General features: G+C 47.7%; 2 protein-coding genes across 2 annotated transcripts; both read left to right on the top strand.

Moving 5' to 3' along the window:
• Positions 1-210: 210 nt before the first annotated feature.
• PIGS (phosphatidylinositol glycan anchor biosynthesis class S) lies at positions 211-4792 on the top strand. The gene is made up of 12 exons (XM_062012591.1): positions 211-263; positions 356-495; positions 561-672; positions 1045-1134; positions 1267-1358; positions 1523-1721; positions 2566-2708; positions 2797-2911; positions 3145-3290; positions 3415-3515; positions 3863-4073; positions 4237-4792. Exons 1-12 carry the CDS (start codon positions 224-226, stop codon positions 4510-4512), a joined length of 1665 nt encoding a protein of 554 aa, XP_061868575.1. The 5' UTR covers positions 211-223; the 3' UTR covers positions 4513-4792.
• Positions 4793-5380: 588 nt separating this feature from the next.
• On the top strand, positions 5381-23732 carry UNC119 (unc-119 lipid binding chaperone). Its single transcript, XM_010203283.2, has 5 exons — positions 5381-5515; positions 15031-15144; positions 16031-16133; positions 16792-16964; positions 17780-23732. Exons 1-5 carry the CDS (start codon positions 5395-5397, stop codon positions 17890-17892), a joined length of 624 nt encoding a protein of 207 aa, XP_010201585.2. The 5' UTR covers positions 5381-5394; the 3' UTR covers positions 17893-23732.
• Positions 23733-24744: the final 1012 nt, after the last annotated feature.

The following is a 24744-nucleotide window of genomic DNA, read 5'->3' as shown; positions in this document are numbered from 1 at the left end:
GCACACGCCCGCCTACGTCTGTCCCTCCGCGGCACCCGTAGCGGCCGTAAGGCTTAAGCTCGCCCCCTCGGGGCAGGTACCGCTCTCTGATTGGCTCTACTGCCCGCCCGTCTGCGCCACCGCCCTCGGGCCTCCACATCCATTGGCTGTCGCTGGGACCGCGGGCTCTGAATGGCTGGGCTGGGAGCAGGCTCCGCCCCCTCGGCTGGAACGGGAAGTGAAGATGGCGGCGGCCGCGGCGGCGATAGCGGCGGATGAAGCAGGTACCGGCGGTGCCCGGCGCCGCCCCCCAGCCCCTGTCCCCGCGAACCCGGTCCCTGGGCGCCGGGCCCGTGCTGAGCGCCTGTTCCCGCAGAGCGGGCGCGGGGCCGGCGCGCCGCCCTGTCCTTCGCGGCCATCGCCGTGGTGCTGGGGCTGCCGCTGTGGTGGAGAACGACCGAGACGTACCGCGCCGCTCTGCCCTACGCGGACATCGCGGCGCTGGGCCAGCTGCCGGTAAGCGGCGGGAGGGGACCCGGCGGCGGGCGGCGGCTCCCGCGGCTGACGCTGCCTCTGCTCAGTTGCAGCTGGCCGTGCCCGTCGCCGTGGTCTTCGCCCCGGGGTCGGTGCCCGGGGACCTGCCGAGGCCGCTGCCGTTCAGGGACGTGCAGGAGATGGACATTTCGGTGAACCGTAAGCATTCCTGCATCGTTCGTGCCTCCTGGGCGGCCTCGTCCTTCCCTGGAGGGTCTCTGAGTGCCCGTGGCCTCTCCCGGGAGGCTGACACTGGAGTCCAAGTCACGTTCACCGGCATCATCCTGGTAATCTGCCCAGTGCCCAGGGTGCCGCAGGGAGGAGGCCAACAGCCCTCCCTGGGGATGGGGATTGGGACTGTCCTGCTGAGGCACCTGCTGTGCTGGGTCCCCCAGCTGAGGTTAGAGGACCTGAAGGACCTTGTGGCATGTGTGCCCCTGGGACTGTCCCTTGTGGTTCTTAGTACCTGACTTCCACAAAGGGCTGGTGGGCTGGGGCTAGTGGGTTCACTCAGGCTTACTCCTGTGGCAGTAAGAGCCAGCGTCACGTCCCACTACGAGATGATCTATCGCAGCACCACGGCTCAGGAGGAGGCAGCGCTGGATGCAGCCACTGCACAAGGTACCAGGAGCTCCGTGGGAAAGCAGGCTCCTCTTTCTGAGGCTGGCTGTGCAGAGGACTGGGCTTTGTGGCATCTCAGGGTGGGACAGGGAGTGACATTGCCAAGCCTGCTGATGCTTCCATCTTCCCCAGAGGCTGACGTTGCTCTGCACCCGCTACAGGACATCGCCCTGGGCTCTCTGTCCATCTACGTGCTCCCTGAAACCTCCCCTCTCCTGCCTCAGGTAGGGAGCAGCACCCTGGGCTGCCAACCTCTGCCTGCTTCACCGCTCCAAGGTGCCCTGGAGGGAGCATCCATCTCTGGGCTGTCGCAGGTGGCACCGTGCTGCTCTGGGTGTGTTGGCAGGAGCCAGCCCTGCGCCCAGCCCTTACCCTGCCCCTTCCCCAGGGCGTCAGCGTGTACCTGGGGAAGCACCGCAGCGCCCTGCTGAGGGCTGGGGGGAGCCTGGCTGCCCTCCGTGCCCGCCTGCGGCAGCTCACGCAGTTGATGTCCTTCACGGCCGGGTCCATCGCCGCTGCCCTCGCAGACCGTGTGCCCGACGGGCAGCTCAGCCCCGACGCCCGGCGGCACCTGAAATCCAGCCTGGGTATGCACCTGCTCCCCAGCACTGTTCCCTCAGCTGGGGAAAGCCCTCTGCCTCCTGGGCTGACCCCACTCCTGCTGCGCTTGTGGCACCTGGCCAGGATCTGGGCTGTGATGGCTGGTGCACTGATGTGTGGCCATTCAGTGAGATCCTGACAGCTTGAGAGTTGGGCATCTCCACCTGGGGAGTAACAACCCCCTGCACCAGCACAGGCTGGGGGTGACCTGCTGGAGAGGGACCTGGGAGGGCTGGTTGATAACAAACTAAACATGAGCAGCAACGTACCCTTGTGGGCAAGAAGCCGATGGCATCCTGGGGGTTATCAAGAAGTGTGGGCAGTAGGTCAAGGGAGGTTCTGCTCCCCCTCTCCTCTCCCCTGGTGAGGCCTCATCTGGAGTCCTGTGTCCAGTTCTGGGCTCCCCAGCTCAAGAGGGACTGGGAACTGCTGGAGAGAGGCCAGTGCAGGGCTACCAAGATGCTGAGGGGATGGAACATGTGTGTGAGGAGGAAAGGCTGCAGGACCTGGGGCTGTTCAGCCTGGGCAAGAGAAGGCTAAGGGGGAACCTCAGCAACACTCATAAATACCTAAAGGATGGGTATCAGGGGGATGGGGCCAGTGGTTTTTTTCTGTGGTGTCCAGTGACAGGACAAGGGGTAACGGACAGAAGCTGGAACACAAACAGTTCCATTTAAACACCCCCACCATGCTGTGGGGCATCAGGAAGGGCTGGGGAGGAGGGAGTCAGGCCCTGGCACTCCTAGAAGCTCTGTGGTGGCCACATGCTCAGCCTCAGCATAGACAGGCAGAGGCTGTGTCGGTGCCCCATGGGTGCTGTGCACTTGGCAGGGTATGAGATCACCTTCAGCCTGCTGAACCCCGACCCCAAGTCGCATGCTGTGACCTGGGACATCGAGGATGCTGTGAAACGCTATGTGCAGCCTGTCCTGGACAAACTGAGCTTGGTGGCCAACTTCTCTGTTGATTCACAGGTGAGGGCTGGGAGAGGAGAGGGAGAGAGGTGTGAAGTGCCCTGGGATGCGCTTCTCTGCCAGCAACACCTCTGTTGCCTGCCTGCAGATCCTGTACTATGCCGTCCTAGGAGTCACACCACGCTTTGACAAGGAGTCCTCCAGCTTCCTCCTGAGTGCCCACAGCCTCCCTCATGTCATCAACCCCGTGGAGGCCCGGCTGGGTGAGCACCGTGCTCCTGACCTGGCTCTTGTGGGACCAGGTTCTGCTGAGGGAGTGGGGACAGCTGTGACTTGTGCCCCATCCCTCTTTGCAGCACCATGCCCTGCCAGTCCCAGATGAGAGCAAGGGTGACTGAGACCTGTTGGGCTGACAGTTCTGTTCAGAGCTTGCCATGGAAGGAGAAGTCAGGCTGGGTTGTGCCCAGGATTGTTCCTTGACTCTGTCCTGCTGTAGGCTCCAGCGCTGCCTCGCTCTATCCTGTGCTGAACTTCCTGCTGTATGTGCCAGAACGTTCCCACTCCCCTCTGTACATCCAGGACAAGGATGGAGCTCCAGTGAGCACCAACGCCTTCCACAGCCCCCGCTGGGGTGGCATCATGGTATGAGGCTGTTGGGGTGCTGTCAGTGCTCAGACAACATAGTGGCTGCCCATCCCCGACCAGGGCTGGTGGTTCTACCAGCCCTGGTGCTCTGGCTGGGCTTGGCTGATGTGCTGTCCTGCAGGTTTACAATGTTGAGGCTCCTGCTTCTCCACAAGCCTCCCTCCCACTGCACGTGGATGTGGACATGGTGCGAGTGATGGAGGTTTTCCTGGCCCAGCTCCGGTGAGGATGCTCCCTTCCCTCCCTTGGGCCCCTGTGCACTCTGCTAGCACACAGGGAAATCAGTGGGGTTAGAGCAGCTCCCTGCAGCTCCGTCACTCCTCTGGGTTCTGAGAGGCTGAGGGTGGGTTTTAGTGGCCTTCAGGGTACTGGCCACCAGCCAGCACTGCTCTCTGCCCAGGTGTGCTGGACCATCTCCCACCTCCTGCGGGAAGAAGCTTGTCTTGGTCTTACAGATGTGGGGCAGGACACTGGACATGACTGAGCCTTGCCAGGACTGAATGGAGCAGGGAGCACACGTGGGACTGCAGGCTTATGATGCGTGCTGAGACCTTTTCCTCTAACCACAGGTTACTCTTTGGGTTATCTCAGGAAGAGGTGCCCCCTGAGTTCCTGCTGGAGAGCCCAGGGAATGAGGGGCTGGCTGACTGGGAGCTGGACCGTCTGCTCTGGGCCCACACCGTGGAGAACATCGCTACCGTGTCCACCACCTTGACCTCACTGGCCCAGCTCCTGGACAAGATCGGGAACATTGTCATCAAAGATGATGTTGCCTCTGAGGTAGGGCTGGGGCATGCTGCAGTGAGGAGGGGAGGGGGAGCCAGGTCTTGATCTCCTTGTGCAGACCATAAACTCTCGGTGTGGTGCTGTGAGTCAGGCTCCCAAACATGTTTCTGTTCTCTTCCCTAGCTGAGGACTGAATGTCTGTGTTTTTCCCACACAGGTGTACCGAGCGGTGGCCTCAGCACAGAGTGCCATGGCTGAGTTGGCCACTGGCCACCTGCAGTCAGCTTTCCAGGCTAGCAAGGAAGCAGTCACCTCCTCAGAGAGGGCCTTCTTTGACCCATCTCTCCTCCACCTCCTCTATTTCCCCGACGACCAGAAATTTGCCATCTATATCCCGCTCTTCCTGCCTATGGCTGTCCCCATCCTCCTTTCCCTGGTCAAGATTGTCCGGGAGGCCAGGCAGCATAAGAAGGAGCCCACCAAGATGGACTGAGCTCATCTTCATTGTACTCTGATTTGGAGCTGGGACTGTCCTCGCCTTGGGGAATGTGTTGCCACAGACATGGTGGCCCAAGAACAGTGCTGGGGCCAGGGATGGGCAGTTTGGCTTGGATCTGCTGTGGCTAAGATGCAGGAGCAGGAAGAGAGGTTGTTTCTGAGGGATTGCCAAGGTGAGGGAGGGGGCTTTATGCACCCCCAGCCCTGCACAGGTTGAAACAAGCTGCTGTACAAATAAAGAACCCCCCTGGTTGTGTGGGGGGCTGTCATGGGACTGTGTGACTCTCCCTTGCTGTGCTGGTAGCCCTTGGTAGACCTGCCCCCGGCCCCACTCCTCTGCCCCCACCTCCCCAGGTGCGGGTATTTGGCTCACAGCCCCTCTGGAGGGGGACAGGGATGGGGTTCAGTTGTTGGGCAGTTTTTAATGGGGTCTCTCTTGGTGGTGGGTTTGGGGGCAAAGCTTAAGGGGGGAGCACTTACACCAGAATGGGTCCAGCTTCTCCCTCCAGGCTGGATGCTGATGAGGGGTGGTTACGAGCTCCTCGCACCCCAATGTGTTCATTCTGGGTCCAGGCTCTGTCACCGCCCACCGGCGCTCCTGAGGGGCCGCTTGCCCTCAGGCTCCGGCCAGCGCCGGGGTTTTGGCGGGAAAGGCGGCGCCGCCTGCGCTGAGGCGGTTTGAGGGCGCTTGGCCTCAGCCCCTCAGCGGCCGCGGGGCTCCTCCCGCCTCCCCGGGGCCGAGGGGCCGGGCGGAGGGCGGGCCGTGGGCCGGGCGGGGCGGCGATGCCCCTCCCGGTGCGGCGAGGCCCCTCCCGGTGCGGCGAGGCCGGCGGCGGAGCGGAGCGGGGCCGGGGACACTCACACCGGCGGCGGGGCCATGAAGGTGAAGAAGAGCGGCGGGGCCGGGGCGGCGGCGGCGGCGCGCACCGAGGAGGAGCTGGGCCGCAAAGCGCTCATCGGGCCTGACGACGTGCTTGGGCTGCAGCGGGTCACCAGCGGTCAGTACCGGGGGCTGCCCCGGCAAGAAGCGGGGGTGTACGGGACGGTGAGGTCGAGGACCGACCCCAGGGGCGCGGGGGATGCGGACCGGGACCCCTTCGGGTCTGGCGAGGGGGCTAACCGCCCCGGGGCGGGGAAAAGCAGCCCTCCTTCCCGGGGGGACGAGGAGTGGGGATGCGGTACCGCAGGGGACAGGGTCTGCCCTGGAGACTCATGGGGTCTGGATGCCTCAGGGGACGCCTGCACCTGAGGCTGAAGGCTGGAGATGCTGCCTGCGCCCCCCTGGATGTACAGCCCTGCCACGGGTCGAAGGCTGGTGAGGAGATGGTGAGATGCTCCAGGGTCCTCTCCCTTCATCCCTGTCCTGTCTCTGTGCCCTCCTGTCTGTGAGGGACTTGAGGTGGGGGAGCGGTACACTGGATCTGTGGCTGCAACATGGAGAGAGTTTCACTGCGGACCCATCCTGCAGCCCCCCTGGTTTCCCCTGCCTCAGTGTAGCACTGCTGGTCTTGAGAGCATCCCAAGGGGACTGCAGGAGCGAGAGTGTGCTGGCTGTAGGGTTTATTGTGCTTGGTAGAACAGCTCGGCTGGGACCAGGAGGCTGCATTTGATCTGTTGGGGTGGCAGCATGTTGGGCTGGGAGCAGGCATGTGCCTCGGGTCAGTCTGGCTTCAGCAATGCCCGGGGACAGGCTGTCCTCCTGCCTCTAAAAAGGCCTTTTTTCTTGTCCTGGGCCCTTTGGGTCACGTATCTGTGGGCAGCAGGTTCGGCAAAGGGAGAAGACTTCTATCGGGAAGGCTGTGCTCCTCTTTGCCTTGGAGCACTCTGCGATGTGACGTTAGAGCAGGTTTCGTGTCGCAGGCCAGGGCTGTGCGGCGTGACGAGCCCTGGTGAGGAGGGATGCGGCTCTGAGTATCAGTGCATGCAGGCAGCCCTGTGGGCTTGTGTGTAGTGAGCAGGGTGGAGGGGAGAGTGGGAGGAAAGCCCTATGGGGACTCAGTGTTAGCCTTTGGGAATGTGTTATGGAGGCTCCTCTGAAAGAGAGACTGCTGATTCTGAGGATCCTTGAGTCTCCACTGAGCTGAGACGCTCTGATGGGCTGCAGCAGTGTGATTCACTGTCCAGACCCAGAAATCCCCTGCCCGTGTCAGGGAGGGCTGTGCAGCAGTTGCTGAAACATACTGCCAGCATAGTCGGAGGAGCAGCAGTTAAATGGTGAATCCAAGCAATGGCTGCATTAAGTGCTTTGTGTTCTTGCTTTATGGTAGCCTACATGTCTCTGCCTTCAATGGGACTGTCTGGAGGGGCTACAGCACATGACCACCCCACACCTTCACTCCCAGGGCGTGCAGACCTCACAGGGCATTGCTCTTGGTAAGCACCTGTGTTCCCTTAGCACAGGGAAGGGTGAGCTGATCACCCTGGATGCAGACCCAGGCTGGGAGAAGAGCTGGTTGTTGCCTGTGTCTTCCAACTATGGAGCATTGCTCTCTGTAGCACAGGGAAGATGTGAAATGTATGAAAACATTTTGCTCCCCTCCTCCTATGAGGCTTACTGGTACCAGGGTAGCACAGGGGGTGCGGATGGGTTGTGAATGGGTCATGCCAAACAAGATCCAGACACTGCAGTGAGCCAGGGGTAATGCCCTCCCATGGGAAGTGCTTGTCTGTTCTGTTGAGTAGGTGGATGGAAGCCAGCAAATGCTTTCTGTACCTGAAATCCTCCATGTGCATTTGGGGATACAGGTGTACAATGAATCCACGTTGAGCATGTTGTATCTTATTACCTAGAAGTATTTTGGAGCACACCTTCTCAAGCTCAGTTTCTACCTGGTAGGTTTAACACGGAGAGCAAAGATATGAGAATATTTTTCTGTCCCTTAACATGTAACAATTATTTGGGGTATTCTGTGACTTTTTCTCATTTCCATGCACCACAACCAGCTCTTAAAACCAGATTGCCAAAAATACCAATGCAAAACTGTTCCAGTCTTCCGCTCTGAGTGGAGGATGCTGCAGGGAGGAGGAAGGACCAGGCTGTGGGAGAAGTTTGTGGCTACCCCAGCCCCAACCTCTCCTTTAGAGATGCTGAATTGGGATAGATGTGATGCCTTATTTCGGCAGTTCTGATTTCAATGCATGAAGTTGTGATGCTCTAGATGGTTTGAAGTTGAAGAAGGAGTTGTTAGTGGAGTTGCAGCAGAAATGTACTGATGTCCTGCATGTCCTTTGTTGTTCCAGATGAACTATAATCTATCTTTATCCAGACTCATGGGCTTGGAACATGGTAGCTTGTACTGTCGAGCTGTGTGGTTGAGCTGTGTACTGTTCAGGGATCTGGGAACATTTTAACACTGCTTCACCAAACAAATAAACCATTTTAGAGGAGGGCTTGGTACTGCAAGATTATTTACACCACAAGTAGCCTGTGTGTTTCTGAATTTCCAGCCTATGTGGGGAGAGGTGGAATCGTGGCACTGCATGGAGTACAGTATGCATCCAGTTACAAAAAGGACTCTCCAGCATGGCTGCAGGAGACCCTGCTCGCACCTGGGAGGGAGGGCTCTTGTGACCCTGCATGTTCCTGGGGCGTGCTGATCTTACACGTGCTCTTTTGGAGCCAGGATTTGCCATCTTGTGCTTGCTCTGGCTGCTGTGGAGCTCATCAATGCTTCCTGATACACTGGGCAAATCTGCTTACCCTTCAGCCCCAGAAGAGCTGGGTCTCTGTGGAGCCAAACTGCTGCTTGTGGTTGGTACCTGTTGACCAGGCAGCACGTAGACAGGCTGCTGGTAGCTGTACTCTGGTGTTTGGGTCTAGGGAAATCTCTTGCTTTTGCATCAGGAAGTACAGTGAGGCTTTCTTCTTCACATAGGTACATCTGATAAATCACCGAACGGTAGATGTTTCGGGCTGGGAGGGTGGAGGTGCAGGATGTGGCTAAAGCATGCTGACTGCTAACCCAGTGAAACCCTGCTGGAACCAGCCACAAGAGCCAGCTGGGCTCTGCTCTTAATGTGCTTCTAATAAGCTTAAAAGGGGGAGTTGTGCAAACTGTCCTGCATATGCTGTGTCCTTTCAATGTTAAATTCTCCAGCAGCTCCAGGGCCATACATCTCTGGGCACGCTAGAGTCCAGCCTGACAGATCTAGGGTGCTGCCCTGGACTATCTGGGCCTTTTGGCTGGACTGGCTCTGGCGCTGCTCCAGCTGGATGAGGTGTGAGGGAAATGAGCTATTTTCTTTGCAATTAGCAAGATTTGTTACTTGCTGACACAACTGCAGTTACAAAAAGAGGAAAAGCCTTATGATGTGATTAATTTAGGATTAGCAAAGGAGCGGAGAAGAGCTCAGTTCAAATCGCTGTTAATTACTGAAGCATCCAGAGGATTGGAGGAGCCTTATTGGGATGTCGATGTCTGCAAATGTCACGTCCTGCCTCATGGAACCAACTGAGGAGCTGGGGCCTGTTGTCACTGGGCACTGTCCTTCCTGTCTTTGACCATACTGCACCTTATGGCTTTGCTGGGTCACGCTGTGCTACTCCCACGTTAGCTGCAGGGCGATGTTAGTTCAAGCAGAGCTTTCATTTTTAACTCCATCTTTAGGGTTTGAGTCATTGGTGGTCAGTAGAAAGATGACATTACAGCCCTCATAATGCGATCCCCTTTTGCAAGTGTACAATAGTGCCAGGCTTCAAACAGACAGGGAGCAAAAGGCAAGCTTCAGCCTCTCAGACTGCCATGCTTATCACAGCTTCAGGCACTTTGTCTGTAATACTAGATTAAAGCTTTTGTTAAAGCTTATTTTATTTTTGCACAGCAAAAGGTTAAATGATTGATTACATAGTTGGAAACAATTACAAAACAAAACCTAAAAATAAGGAACACACACTTAATCATTTCTGAAGCTAATCTCTTCCCCGAGCTGTCATTTAGGATTTCACCAAGACTTCTCTTAGCAGCTTTAGCTAAAGGCCAGCTTGGCAGAGGGCTGCCTCGATGGGTTGGTCAGGGCAGACTCTTCATGGGTGACTTTCATAGCAGTTTCCCTGTAGCATTGCTGAGAAGCTGATGTGTGCAAATCAACCTTCAAAGCTGCTCTTGGACCACAGTTTTCCTTTCCTTTCCCAATTAAATAGGAACATTTCTTTTACTGGGAGCTCTGATTAGCTGGGGATGTTTGAGAGGAGGTTAATGAACCTTTGTTATGAGTTGTTTGGAGTTGAGATGTGTAAAAGAGTTCTGATATAATGATTCCCTGTCCCAGAGCCGTGTCAAGCTGCTGTCACTGTGGGTCCTTTCCTCAGCAACACCAGAAATATTCTGAACCTTTCCAAGGCTTTGTGATAATGTGTAACATGAAGTGTTGTGTAGATAAAGGAGTTTTTTTTTAGTTGTCTTGCGATACAATATGGGCTGTTGAGATTCCCAGGGACAGCACACATGGTGTGTGTGCAGCACAGGGTGCTGGGCTGGCAAAAGAGTGAGTTCCTGCTTCTGCTGGTGTCATCGATTTGGGCTGTCCCTGGTGGAAATGGCAAAGGTAAGAGAGAAGCTGTGGCGTAGGCTGAGGGAGTCATCCTGGGCAGGGCTTGATTGCTTTGGTTCAGCCCTATGTAAGAGCAAAACAAGCCTATTTTGTTCATGTTGTGGATGTGGTTTCAGACTTTGAATGCAATAAGCATGGATAAGGTGGCAGGGAAGAAAAAAATGAGCAGGCTGCCACAAAAAGAGGAGAGCCTGGTGAGCTGTGCCATAGGACTTGGTGCATAGTGTGGCAAGGCATGCTGCCAGGTGGGTATGCTTTACAGGCTATGGGGACCTCTGTAAATGCCCCAGCTTGGACCCTGCTGGGGTGCAGCCTTCTGCTTCAATCACAGCATTGGTCAGTGAACATATCACTGCAGAACTCCTGTAGGATCCTTCTGGTGTGAGATCTTTTTTCCTCTGGGGCATTCACAGCAGCCTAATTACTGAGCTATCCCCATTCACCCCTCTTTGCTTATCCAAACCCCACGGCTTTTGCAATGGAATGGAGCCTGGCTGGCTTAGCTTGTCTCTCAGCCCCTCTCTTTACAGCACTTGAACTGCTGAGGCAGAGGGCAGGAGAAATGGTTTAGTTTTTAATTGAAGTCTGATTGTCTAAGCAGGTGTATCAATACTGCTTGGAACTTACCCTGCCTTCCCCTTGAGGTCTTGCACTCTGTCCTGTGTAACTGCTTCACATCTTCACAGGGTGTGTGCTATTTTTGCATGCTTCCTCCTGAGACTCTTCAATCTGATAATCTCCTAATCTCCAGCTCCTAGCAATCCATCTGCAGTTGTCTTTGCTTTATACCTGGCTTATGTCTTGGGAGTTGTCTTCAAAATAGTTGTTGACCTTGTTGTCTAATGCCTGTTAAGAAATAGGCCCTCATAGCTACAGGAGCCTTCTCGTTCCGCAAATTCTTGTTATTGCCTGTGCTGGGGCAAGATGTCCCTATTACGAGACACTGCTGTTGCATCAGTTTGTTATACAGTATTCTCCTGATTTACACCTATTTTCACAACCAGATTTTGAGTTCTTTCTTACCTCAGGTGCTCTCTGCTTTCCTTTGTGGGTTATTAAAGCCTTAAAATAGAAGCTGCCTGATAGGAGCTTAGACGCTCTGATGAGCTCCACAGAAATATCTGTAATGTCTGTGAGAGGGGACACGTGCTTTCTCCTAGTTGCAGAGAAGGAGAAGGGATCTTGAAAGGAACACAAACAAGTAATGTTAACCCTGTTGCCCAGTTAACAAGTAATGTTAACCCTGTGCCTGGTGGGGTGGTTGAAAAGGAAATCTGAAAATACAGGATTGACTTTTAGCTTTCTCTGATGAGGATCAAATGCCTAATCTCATCCATTGGGTAACTGAAATAACAGGGAGAGGGCAGGAGGAGAAAGTGCTTTCATTAGCTTTCTTCTTATATTATCCCTCACCTTTTGTGCTCCTTTGTAACACCATGTGGCTGGAAATATGCAGCCAGCATTTACAGCATACCGTTGTTGACAAGAGAACAGGCAGTGCCTGCTGTCATTGTCTAGGCTGTTTTGCTAGTTTCTTTTGCACTCTTGGTTGTTTTTGGGAAGGGAAGAAGATTTCCTGGACAAGAACTGTCCCTCTGGTTTGGATGGCAGAGGTGCCACCTCAGAACTGTAAACAGGGAATAAGCATCCACTGTTGAACAAATGCCATGCTACAGATTGCTGATTGGGGTTTTTTTCTTGTCACTTTTTCATAGAAAGGGAACAGGAGAATTCCATTGTGCCTGTCTCAGGAAGCCCATCATCTCACTGATTCCTGAGACCATCTCAGTGTTGCTCGTTGTGCTCCCAGACTCTTCAAAACCATGGTAGTTCTTAAGATGGAAAATGTGTCTAATACCAGGGGGTTACAGATCTTTTGGCATGATACAGAGATTATGGGAAAGAAGAAATAGAAGCAGCAGCAGGAATAGTGAAGTATGAGTGAGAAGTAGCTGCTAATGTCCGGCTTGGCCAAGTTGCAAGAGTTTGCTCTTTGTTTTGAGAACAAGTTCAACTCAGTTGCTGAACTCTTTCCAGAGAGAGTTTAGGTATAGAGGTCTGATATGGCAATTCACTGGGCTTTAGGAATGAGTACGAAATACTCCTCTCTTGTGACCTGTTTTAGCACTACTTCACATGAGTACTTCAGGAGAAAAGACAGTCTGTTGAGTTTCCTAAGACAGGGCTGATGTGTCCATCCCCTCATCCCTTGTTCAGAGTGTGCTCCCTGTCAGCCGAGTCGGGTGAGTGCTGAAGGTTTGTTCAGGGAGAGACTGTGATCGTTTGGTTATTAATGGGGAAACAACAGATCCTGCTTCAGAGGAAGCAGAAGAAATGAGGAAATATTGTGTCCTGAGAGACTGAGCCTACTTTTCTTGTAATGATCCACTTCACATGATGGAGGAGGCTTGAGCTGCCTTACATCTAACTAAAATAGATATGGATGCTGCCTCCGTTCCCCAAGTTGTGGCGATGCTGAATTGGGATCATGAAAGCAGATGATACATTTCAGTGCGTCACAGAAGTGTGGGCAACTGGGCCCTACAGTAATTTAAAAATAAGTATGTATGGGATGACATTGGCAAATTTGACAGTGCTCAGCTAAGCAGGAGGATCTGCCAATTGCAAGCAGCCCATTCCCAATGAGACCTGCTGATGTAGCCACGGGCTTCTGTTATGTACAGGGGAAAAAAACAGCACGTGGCTACTTTGATTGATTTTTGAACAGTAATTGCAGGAGGCAAATTTAATATAGACTGAGAGGAACAGAAATATACCTCTTTTTTTTTTTCCCCCTGCTAGGAAACTCCAGAGGAGGAAAACCACTTGATTGAAATACTCTGGCAGCTAATCTTCCCAGATGTCATCCAGTTAGATACTGGCATGTTGATTTAAAAACAATGGGGAAAAAAAAAGATTTAAAATATTTTCTGTGTAAAAAGAGTTGGAAAATATAGCACAGAGGTGCAAACATCAATGAGCAGTAGCCTGCTGGGGATTCTGCTTGGGGTTTACTCCTCTTCCGTGTCTCTACTTGGCTCTCTTCTCCTCCAGATGAGTCATGGACACTGTTACTGCAGCAACGCTGCTGCCAAGGAGGGGGATAAAGCTGTTGCTATGGTGCTGGATGAGCAGGAATTCTACAGGAGGAGAACCACTTAATAATTAACTTGCAGACAAATGCAGCTTCAGGCTTGGCCTGCATGCTCTGGGGAAGGTGTCCTGGGCTCCCAGGCGACCACTGGCCTGTTCTGGTGCAGCCCCTTGCCATGGTGGAGGGCAGCTGGGCTGAGCATGGCTGTGGGCCGAGGGACTGTGGGAAGCTGTGCCTGCTTCTGGCAATTTACATTGGAATGGGGAAGTTACAGGACTGGTTAGAACCTAAAATCATTGTGTAGTTGCAGGACTTCTACCTGAGGATTTCAACAGTGGAGCTTAAGGCAAGGGGTTGATGTAAATTTCTGTCCTGTCTCCTTAGCTCCTATTAAAGACAGAAAAGCTTTTGTGCAGTTCTTGGGCTATTTCGTCTAACAGTAGGCTTACATTTTCTTGTGGTAGTAAAAACGTTGAGTTTTTGTCTTGTTCTTCCTGACAGTGTGGGTACTGGCGTTGGTTTTGATTTGTGCTGTCTTGGTAGGAAAGGGAAGCCTCCCTGCCAAATGCCAGAGATGCTTCAAGCATAGCTCTCTGTCTTAAAGCCCATTCCTTTGAGCATTCACCATATGGTGGTGATGATGGAGAGCGGTAAAGCCATCCAGGGAGTACGTTTAATGCCTCTGTTCCTTGTACCAGTGAGCACTTGGACAGTTCTCCAAGTTAAGGAGATTTGCGAAGAATAAAAGGTTTCTAGGAAAGTACAGGCACTCGATGATGCAGTTTGTGCTCAGCAGTGCTTGAGAGCAATCTCCCACAGTGCTGACTACAGCCAGCTGTGTCCCTCACTACAGAGAGACCTGATTTCTGTCATTACAGTTCTCAGCATGAGGACCTTGTTGTCTGGTAGCTGCAATATGTGGCATTTGGAATGTTCCACCACAGCAGTCTTTTATTAACTCATCTATGGGTATGCTAGCCCATAGATGCCCACCAACCATAATCCCCAACCATAATGTAGGTGCTTGATTTGTTACACCAGCTTGGAAGTAGGGGTTGTAATGAGCAGATATGATCTCTGAGGACACAGTCACTTGTTTCCATATAGTCAATGGATAAGCCTTAGGTGGGTGGATGTGTTCAAATTTTAGAAATAGGAAAGCAGACAGAAATAAGTGATTAGCTCAGACTAACAGCAGGAATTAGTAGTTGAGAAAGGGCTTAGAATTAGAATGTTGAAGTATTACTTTCACCTTAGAATCTCCAAAATGTGTCTCCTACAACACACAGATGTGCAGTCGTTCAAAAGCTAACACAGCTTATATACATACAATGTTTACTTAGAATTGTCAGGATAAAGTAAGTTATTGAAGTTGGAAGTCATTCCCTTGCATGGGACAAGCATTGATGGAGAGAAGAGCCATCCTTTGTCTGCAGAGGGCTGGAGATAGGGGAGGTAGCACAAGGGAGGACACTCCTGTGCCAGTTAAGTGCAGTCAGCTTAGTGCTCACAAAGCTGCTTAGCACTTACATTCTACCAGAGGGCAGTTTTTAAAATGGGCAAAGCCTCTTACACTGAAAAAGCTAGGATTTGATGGAGATGCAGACTATTCTCAATACCCTGAGGGGAAATGGATGCAGAAGATGCTAGCACAGGGTTGGAAAAAGGTGATGACCTCTGAGTGCTGAGGAAGAGAAGCCTTTTCCTTGTCCTGCCCAAGCAGGGCAGTGTGAGCATTCAGATGGATTTAAACCACGGTAGCAGTGGAGATGCATTTGGGCTGCTCTCACTGCTGGTTGTGACCTCCAAATAGCCAGAAATACCTGGTGATTCTGGGCAGCCTTCACTGAAATTTACTTTCCTCTGTAGATTATTTGTGCACTCCAGAGGAAAATGTTTACAAGATAGACTTCACCAGGTTCAAAATCCGGGACATGGAATCTGGCACAGTCTTGTTTGAAATCACCAAACCAGCAGCTTCAGGTGAGTGCACACAAAACACTGTTTTCACTAACAAACAAATGCTACTGTCTACTTCCTTTTGCCTTTTCCCACTCCTCTAACTCATTACATTTCCCCAAAATAGGAGAATCTCTCAACTGTAAGAGGGCTAGAGTCACAGCTTGCAGCAGAAGTATTATTCAGGTGTCCCTTTGTACCAACACAGTGAACAGAACTTGTTGCTGCTGTATTCTTATGATTACCATCTGTGACAAGAAAGGACAGATGGATGTTGTAAACAGAAGCAGAGGAGGAGGTCACTGTGTGTTTGTTTCTTGGCTGTTAATCAGCTAGAGTCCCCCTGTATATAGTTGAACTGTTAGTCTAACATCTTTCACTCAGGAGTCAGTAAAATGGCATTTCCATTAGACAAACTGAAAATCTGCTGCTTTTCCCCCCTCCCATAGTTTTTAGATGTGACTTGTAACCATCAAATTGTTATCTGTTGTCAGTGGTAATAAAAACCCAGGGCAACAGGTTGTTTTTTCCTGATCAAGCACTCTGTTAAATCTTCCCCATCTCCCTGCAGATGAGAGGAAAATCTCTGTAGCTTAGAGGTAGCAAAAACCTGCCATGCTAAGATGAAATGGCTTCTTCAGAGTCACATTGCAGCTCTGCATCAGAGGTCAGAGTAAGTCACTTCAGAAGATAAGAAATGTATGAAACCAAAGGGCCATCTTGCAGTACTCTCTCTGAGTGACCACTAGTGGATGCCTTAGAGAGGACAGGAAGAGTTTAAGGACATGATCAGGCTACCTCAGAATAGCTTTCTGGCTTATATGACTCTATCATGTATGATTGCAAGTATTTTCACTGAGTTTCTGTTCCCCAGATGACTGTGACAGAGCTTTACTTTGTGCTTTTCCAGAACGTGACCACAATGACAAGAAGGACATTGACCCCAACGCCGGGCGGTTCGTACGCTATCAGTTCACTCCAGCTTTCCTTAGACTTCGGCAAGTGGGAGCCACGTAAGTAATTGCTCCTGTGCTACTTTTTATAGGAGATGAAACAACTGAAATCTTATAAAAAATGGCTCTTGTTTGTTGATCTTGTGAGATCTTGTGATCTTGTCTTTTGTTATCATGAGGCTCTCCAGATATCATTGCTGGATGCCTTGCTTTCTCCACCCCTTTAGCTTTTTACTTACCTCAGGAATTGGCATGGCATTGAAGAGATTAGTGCTAAAAGGGGCAAAATAAGGTGGACAGACTACCCATGATTCCAGCTCTTTTCTGTGCATTATGTGTTTGTCAGAGGCTCTGCCAGCTTTGGAAGAAGTGTCTGCAGCCTTCCACATTGCGTTCCCCGAAAAACACTAATCTGTAGGTGCGTGTGAAATGGTGAAGTAGTGTCTGACACTTTATGTACTGGAATGGCCTGTGCTGTGTCTGGTGGCACTGCTCGCATCCATTAGTAAACCTTACCAATATGTGATCCTCCAGGATCTTACTGTAAGCTTTAGGCCAAAGTTATTGCTACTGTAATGCAGGTGAAATGATCATTTGGTTTGTACCTTTGCTTTAGATTTTTGGCTTTTTTTAGAAGGGCTCTCTTCTACCTTTCAGGAATGGTTGAAAATCTTACTGAAGGAAGAAAGTTCATTTCAATCTTATCCTTCTTTTTCAGGGTGGAATTTACAGTAGGGGACAAACCCATTAATAACTTCCGCATGATTGAGAGGCACTACTTCCGGGATCAATTGCTTAAGAGTTTTGATTTTGAATTTGGGTTCTGCATCCCCAGCAGTAAAAACACTTGTGAGCACATCTATGAATTCCCCCAGCTCTCTGAGGATCTCAGTAAGCTCTCTTTAATTACTGGGTTAACAGTATGGGAACACAATGATGTTCGCCGATGGTGCTTTGAGGAAGCCCTTTCTCAAAAGCTCTCTGTAGAAAGTGGGTAGGGCAGAATACTACCAGGTTTAGTATCTGTGTTAATACAGATTTTATTTTATAATAGCATGTAACTTGTCACCACCAGACAGTTGCTTTTTGTATTCATAAAAGGGAAGCTTCCGTGTCGAAGAGCAAAGAAGATAATTGTGTAATAAACCCACAAAAGTAATAGGATTAAAAAGATGTCCAGTAAATGGATGACTTCAATGTTATGTGGGGGTTTAGTGTTTGATGTGATATATCAAGAGCTTGAAAGGTTTTCATTTTACTGTGAACATAACTTTTATTTTCTCTCCTCTCTCCCAAGCTGCAATGTGTGATCTTACATTCTTCACAACTCCTAATCACATGTGTCAGCACTAGTATTACAGCCTGTGGAAAATACAGTGATGCACTGCTACTTATTGTCACACCGGAACAAATTTCTTTTGAGTTTGCTGTTTTAAAAGCCCCCAAACTCTAGTGTGATATTATTTTGAGGTTAGGTAGGGTATTACAGTTTGTGTAGTGCCTTAGCATCTTTAAGTTGTTTGAGTTCGTGTACGATACCATCAGCAAATGGTTTGAGTAGGGTCCCATTTTGGTGTTTCACTCGAGAGTTTGCTGCAATCTGAGCAATGCTATTAACCATAACTGCAACCCTGTGCAGAGCATTGCCTCAGCATGGCTTCTGTCTAACATGATTAATTGTTGTTTCTTTTTTCTCCCCCCTGCAGTTCGAGAGATGATCCTTCATCCGTATGAGACACAGTCGGACAGTTTCTACTTTGTAGACAACAAGCTCGTGATGCACAACAAGGCAGATTATTCATACAGTGGAGGACCTTGAGCACAGGATGGAGAGCCAACCTGAGCTGGCCTTCCCTTTCCTATCAAAGTTGTCAGGGATACCAATACCTTCAGTTCTGTTGCCTACAATGTCAACTGGACAAGGATCCACAAACCAAGGACTTTTGCTACAGTAGGAGTTTCATGACTAAATTGGTCAGTGTCGTCTCCCTTGAGCTTTGAAGCAGACCCAATTCTTCAGAACTTGTAAGCGGTTCTACAATGCTAAATGGTCTCTGGATATCACTTCAGTTAAGTGTCTGCTTTGAAAATGGCCTGTGGGACCTGAGGGATTTTGCCCTAATTCTGTGGATTTGTGTTCTTGCCCTCAAGTATCTTTTAGGAGGTAAATGCTTTCTCAGAGAATGTAATCTGGGAAACCACTGGAGTGGATGGATGCAAATGTTTTGTTTTGTTTATTTGTTTTTCTCTGTGACTGCTTCAAAGGCATGGCCAATTTAACTCATACATCCAGTTGAAAATGTCGAGTGTAACATCTGACAAAAGCAAGTATCATCTTTAGTCCTCTAAGTATTTCATCCTCCAGTTTTGTTGCATCTGTGTAATATTCTGCTTAAGCTTGGAAACACTGAGACTCACACTGAAGAGCAGTAGTTCAATGACAGGGCTGTTTTTAATCGTGTCCTGTCCCTTTACATTTCAGATGAAGGCAAAATAGCATTGGGGGTCCATAAGACTCCTTAAGCATTTTACAGTTGTTTTAGTTTTTCCAAACTGATTGCACAATAATCAGGATGAAATGAAGGATTTTAGCTTTATTTAACATTATTTGACTTAGCTAACATTCAGCCTACTCATGCTATGCATTTTCCAAGTCTATTTTGTTTCATCTCTGCTCAATGCTAAGATAAGTGCTCCAGTACTGCTTGTTAGAGCACGGCTTTCATTTGTCTAGGGCAGCTGGAGAGGGTGGAATTTCCAGTTTTCCATTTGTATCTGAAATTGAGGAATGTTATACCCGTGTTTTCCCTTTGTTAAAAATGTTTCGCAGTGGACATTAGGTGCAACAGTAAGTCTAGTAATGTAGAACTTCAAGGCACAGCAAAAATCTAGCAAAAGTTCCCTTTTCAGAGTCTCTAAGAGGTTTAAGACCAATTTTGCCCAAATTTCTCAGTCTGTGCTTCTTAGAAAGACAGAAGTGCAGAAAAGTAGCAACATCAAAAAAGTAAGGTAGCGTACATGAAACCAAACCTGAGGAGGCTGTGTGGGGTAGCCTGTCGTCATGAAACCTTTACTGTAAAGGTCAGTTCACTCATACTTAAAAATACAAGACAGTTGCAGTTTGTAGATATTTCTATAAATACTTGATGTCTCCATGTCTAATTCTGTGAGTTTAAGTGGAACATTATCTGTTAGTCTCGGATAGGTGTGATTGTAATAATTTTTATACAATACCATTTCCAGTCGTGATTAACGTCTTTTTAGTCACAGCCTGAGTTGAACAGAACTTCAGATGGTTCCAAAAGTAGCCACTGGCCTAAGAGCAGGGAGAGGTTTGTGCTTATTGGAGTTGTGATCTCTGTTATATGTGTAACCATTTGTATTTCGCTCGGCTTTCTTGAGTGCTGAAAGATAGTTCTGTTTTCTGAAGAAAATACAGTGAGTTCAGGTTACAGCACAGAGTTTTTTTACTAAGATTGATAGCTAAGGAAGTCCATGAAGTTCACACAAATAGTGTCTTGTGGGAATTATTGTCACAAGATTTGTATTTGTTATTGTTTTTGGTCTCTAGTGTATTAAACCATAAAATTAGTGTGTGGATGACTTATCTGTTTGAGAGTCACAAAGAACGTCCTCATTATTTGTACAATGCTTTGAGCTACTGGTCACTAAGTTTTATTGCACAATGGTTATGAAAGCTGAAAATAGTTTCCAAAAGTTTAGGTGTGCCCCCTCCACTGTTGGTTTTGGGTTTTTTTTCCCTGTTGCTTTTGGAATGAGTTGGGTTTTTTTTTTTGCATCAGGGCTATTAAGCTATCTAGATTTTAAATGACATTTTGCAAATTTAAGTATTCATGAATTTTGGCCCAAATCTAGAAGGAGAAAATACACCAATATGGAGACAGAAGAGCATTTGTTTTCTTTTTAACCAGCACCTTAGGGTTTTTTGGAGTATCTTCCAACTCACACATGCTCTTCATTGTAATCACTTCAGTGTGTAGGATTTTAAAAAGACTTCTAGCAATGGTGTGTGACCAGAATAGCCAGTCATACATTTCAAACAGAAATACACATCTCATTGTGTTTTGGTGTGAGCAGGTGTTGTACTTTGGTGCAGACTGTTGAGTCATGGTAGTGAGTATCTTGTCTGTGTAGCATATTGTTGTCAGCTGCTCTGCAATATGTTCTGGGGGTTTTTTATGCTACTTCCTTTTAAGACTTTAGGCTTCAAAACCAGAAGGAATTCCGTAAAAACATTACTGTAATAAATGAAAACTTGAGTGGTAGACATGCCCCTTTGAAAAAGAAATGGGAGACAGTTACGTTATCTCCTGAATTGTGCTAACTGTTCTGGCAATTCACATTCTGTGGGTGATCATTTCAGGCTAACAGAAAATTTAGTGTGAATTAACCAGGAGATATTTTATTGAGAGAATTTCTTGTCTGCTATTATTAGGAATACTTAAAACCAGAAAGAAGTATTTACAAGAAATGAATTTCAATATATTTTAGCTTTGCAGTTTGAGGAATTTTACCAAAAAAAATCACAGAATCTTAAGGGTTGGAAGGGACCTCGAAAGCTCATCCAGTCCTACCCCCCTGCCAGAGCAGGGCCATGAGTAGGTCACATAGGAACTTGTCCAGGTGGGTTTTGAATGTCTCCAGAGAAGGAGCCTCCACACCCCATTTGCTACAAATAACAAATTCTGAATGTTAAACCAAGGCAAATAACAAAACTTTCTGTGAGAAGTATAATGAAGGTTGGGTTTGTTCTTTTTTTTCCCCTGTATTCCACTGCAACAGTTATCACTGTTATCTCTCCCTTTCCCTTGGAAACAGATTATTTCCATTTCTTCAAGGTCATCTAATCTCCAATGTTTACAAACATCAAGGTCCAAGGGAGAGATTCCATTCCTTCTCTACCTGTTTATGCAGTGTGATGTGTAGCCTTGGCATGTGATATTATGTTTTTGGACATAAACAGCACTAGAAGAGTGTTTCTTCAAAAACTTTTTCAGTATGGTTGCTGTTTTCATCCCAATTCTGTCCTTACTTTGCATTAAAAACATGTGCAAAATTTAATGTTGAAGACCACGCTTTGTACAACGCTGAACAACTTCAACTCTCATCTGAAAGGGAGCTGAGAGCTCTCAGGTCATTTGTAAAATGAAACCTGTGGGTTTTTTCCCCATAAATTGGCATCTGATTCTTATTATAAACCAACTGAAAGTCAAATCTTAACAGCATTGTTCAGGAAACATTTGTTAGTCTCCCTGATTAGTTATAATTTTGTATTTTAGACAATATTTGGTTTACTTTGGAAATTCATCTACAAAATGACCAAATACTGTCTTTGGAAAAATATTTCTTGTCCTTTTTTCTTTGGTCTTATTAAAAAAAAAGCAAATTAATTAACAATACAGCTCTCTTTTAAGAAGCCAGGTTGGCAATTTGGGATCTGACTTTCTGAAAGTGAAAGAAAACCTCTGTGAGCTAACCAAGATTAGCTGCTAGTAATGAAATAGCTGTTTCCTGGCATAAAGCAGGATTATACGTGTGCTTTACAGAGTAGATTAATCCTGGAAAAAGAAACTAAGTATCTGTGACTGCTAATAAGTGACATAATTTTTCTGAGAGACAAGGAAAGTATGACTGAACACATTCTTTCACTTCCTCATCTTGGATTCCTTTAAACTTCAGGGTTTTTTAAAGAAAAGCAACAGCAATGCGTTAGTTGTTACTCGCCCTGCTGCACGGTCTCATCATTCACAGACTGGCAGAAAGAGAACCATTTATTTTTTAAATTCACACATCAAGCACAAGTATGGTTTAAATCCTAAAAACTTTGTTCTCAGATCAGTAACAAAAGCCAAAATTGTCTCTGTGTATGTATCCTTTATGTGGTGACATTTATGACAGAAGTGGATAATCCACTCTCCCCCACTCAGAAGAATCTTTTTCAATATAAGAAATCTCTTCAGGCTTGAAAGCAATGTGTTGGGGTTTAGTTCTTGCTCATAATGTCTCTCTCTCTCTGTCTTGTTTTTGAGCAGGTCAGTAAGATAACACTGTTTGCCACCTTTCTCCTTGAGTTTTACTTCAGAAACTAGTGTCAAAGTAGTGGCTGGCCATGTGTGAAACATTGTGGGCTACCAAGTTCCAAATTCCTTCATTTTAAGCCAACAGACTATTAAAGTATACCGAGAAACAGTGCTACATGTTCACCCATAAATGCTAAATTCCAATCTTCATGGCAAAAATCAGGGGGAACTCGTATTCATGCAAAGATTATTTGAGGGCTATTTAAGGTAAGAAAATGTTAATATCCAGCTCTTGTGCTTAATAAGCATTATAAAAATGAATTATAACCTGAAAAAAAAATATGGTTAACAATTATAGTTAGATCTGGTTAGGAATGAAACTATAGAGATTATGCCTATCCCTTGTGGGGAGAGCAGGGGAGAGTAACTAGAGCTGCACGTATGGCACAAAAGCTGTATGGGTTTACACACATTTGCTAGTGGTAAGAGTTACCTGTGGGAGAAAGTGAAAGAGGGAGGCAAGGACAGGAAAAAATTTCAGCTAATTGTAACCAAGAGCCTGAAGACCATGGAAAGTGTAAATGCTTTTTCTCTTGCATTTGAGACAGCTGGTAGCTTCTGTTAGCAGTTCTGTATGCCCAGCACAAGCACTACCTACGTTTATTCAATTGCCTCACTATTAATCAGATATTAAATATCATTGTTGGTTCACACTATATTCTAAACATGACAATATATTTGAAGTGTGTGATGCTCTAGGCCTCAAGGTGCAGCTCAGTTGTTTCCTAAATCAGGAGCCAGTATGACTAAGTGGGTGGAATGGTGTGTGTGTGTGTGTGTGTGTGTGTGTCCACGAGCTGTAGCTAACTGCCTCCCTAGGATCGCTGTGTTGATACTGACTGTGATGTCTGCTTGTATCTTCATGCTACACTGGGAAAAACCTGTTTGAATGTGACATTGACTCTTTTTGCATAGAATCAGAATTGTCTGTATTAAAATGTATTTATAAAAAAATCTATTTTTTGTGGAAGGAAAGTAGGATTCTAGTTAATATACCACCAGGAAAATGTTAGAAGCATTTTTACCAAGTTCATTTATAATTCTTTGTATCTTGTTAGTTACCGGGTTTGTTTCCTAGGAGAACATCCACTGTGGCCCATTTAGCTGCGATGCAATGCACTGTCATGCAGAGAATCTGGTTTTCAGAAAACTGGGAGTCTTTTGTTTCCTTTTGGGACAGTAGGAAACTGAGTAGGTGGCCAGGAGAAAAAGGAACCTTGGCACCGAATCCACTGCTGTGGCTTTGGCTTCAGTAGCTAGTCTGTTTGACTCGTTTGCAGATAGATAAGTAATGACAGCAAAGATGGAGACTTCGGGATAAAGAAAATTAGATGCTACAATTTAGTCTTCCTGTAGGAGAAGGAGAGTACTAAAATGAATTTATACAAGGGTTAAATAGGGAGTACACTTGCTTAACATTATGTAATATTGGCAGCATAGTCATAAATGTGCATTCTAGGGACGATGTTTAACTTTTTTCCATTACCTTGGAAAATGGCTAAAACCCATTGTCACTGTCATTAGCAAGTGTTTCTTCTCCTGTAACAAACTGCAAAATGTAAACAAAAACAAAATAAATTATTGATCCTAGAAATGAGGGTGATTGTCTGTTTTATTTAAATAGCTACATTAGCACATGAAAACCATGCAAATTTTCATTTCAGCTGTCTTCCGTCAGTATTTGAACTCCAGTTTTGTGCAAACTTATGTAAGTAGCTTCACTTTTGGGTGATTATGAACTAAGCAATGCACATGTGAAAACTCTGCAGTGGTTGGTGCAGTTACTTAAGCAAAATGATGACATTAGAAGTGTTTAACTGGGATTCAGCTTTCTGATTGGTGAAAATGTCTTGGGGCATAATTAAAGTAAATTATTTTCAAAGTCCATAAACAGATCTCTGGAGTTCCACAGATCACAGTTATGCACCAGGTTGTGCTTTTGAAAAATCTGCCAGCTGCACTACAGAGAATCAATCTTTGAAATCAATGTGACACCTGCAATTGCTGCCTCTGCCACGTTGACTAAAATGGAAACATCTGCTCAGACTGAAGTGAGTTGCATTGAGGTAATTCCATCTTGATGTTTTTGATATTTTAGTCAAAATTTCCTGGGAATCTCAGTGTTCTCCATGAAGCAGAACAACTGACTGAATCTGAGAGGAAAAGGAGAATGTTTTTGTTTGAAAAGATGTGCTGTAAAACATTTTGATTCCTCAGGATTACCAGGGATGCCCCGGTAACACAGTGACCATCAAAACAATTATCATGTGCTGAAACTTACAGAAGAAATTAATACATACAAGTTTTGGACTATTACCTGGAGCTGCATGAAATACCTGCAGCAAGTTCTGCAATAAGGTGATGACCTGAGCACAGGTTTGTAGTGTGACTATTGTTCAGTTATCACTCATCTGACATTGGCAGTGAAGATTAAGTCTGACATCAGTTCTCTTCCAGGCTCTTCAGAGGGTAGTTTCAGGTTTTGCCTTTGCAGGTTCTCTGTGGTTAGATGCTCTTGTCTGATTAAGCTTACTTGGAATGACTCGAACAACTGGAAGCACCAGGTATAT

This window comes from Colius striatus, chromosome 20, assembly GCF_028858725.1.
Source record: "Colius striatus isolate bColStr4 chromosome 20, bColStr4.1.hap1, whole genome shotgun sequence".
NCBI classification, from domain to species: domain Eukaryota; kingdom Metazoa; phylum Chordata; class Aves; order Coliiformes; family Coliidae; genus Colius; species Colius striatus.
This window is presented reverse-complemented; position numbering and strand designations above follow the sequence as displayed.

Bases quoted from the DNA above. Each gene is read 5' to 3' on its own strand.
- UNC119 (XM_010203283.2), top strand. From the start codon at position 5,395: ATGAAGGTGAAGAAGAGCGGCGGGGCCGGGGCGGCGGCGGCGGCGCGC. The intron at 5,516-15,030 runs GTCAGTACCGGG...TTTCCTCTGTAG, and splicing joins GCTGCAGCGGGTCACCAGCG to ATTATTTGTGCACTCCAGAG. The intron at 16,965-17,779 runs GTAAGCTCTCTT...TCCCCCCTGCAG, and splicing joins CCAGCTCTCTGAGGATCTCA to TTCGAGAGATGATCCTTCAT.
- PIGS (XM_062012591.1), top strand. From the start codon at position 224: ATGGCGGCGGCCGCGGCGGCGATAGCGGCGGATGAAGCAG. The intron at 1,722-2,565 runs GTATGCACCTGC...TGCACTTGGCAG, and splicing joins GCACCTGAAATCCAGCCTGG to GGTATGAGATCACCTTCAGC. The intron at 4,074-4,236 runs GTAGGGCTGGGG...TTTCCCACACAG, and splicing joins AAGATGATGTTGCCTCTGAG to GTGTACCGAGCGGTGGCCTC.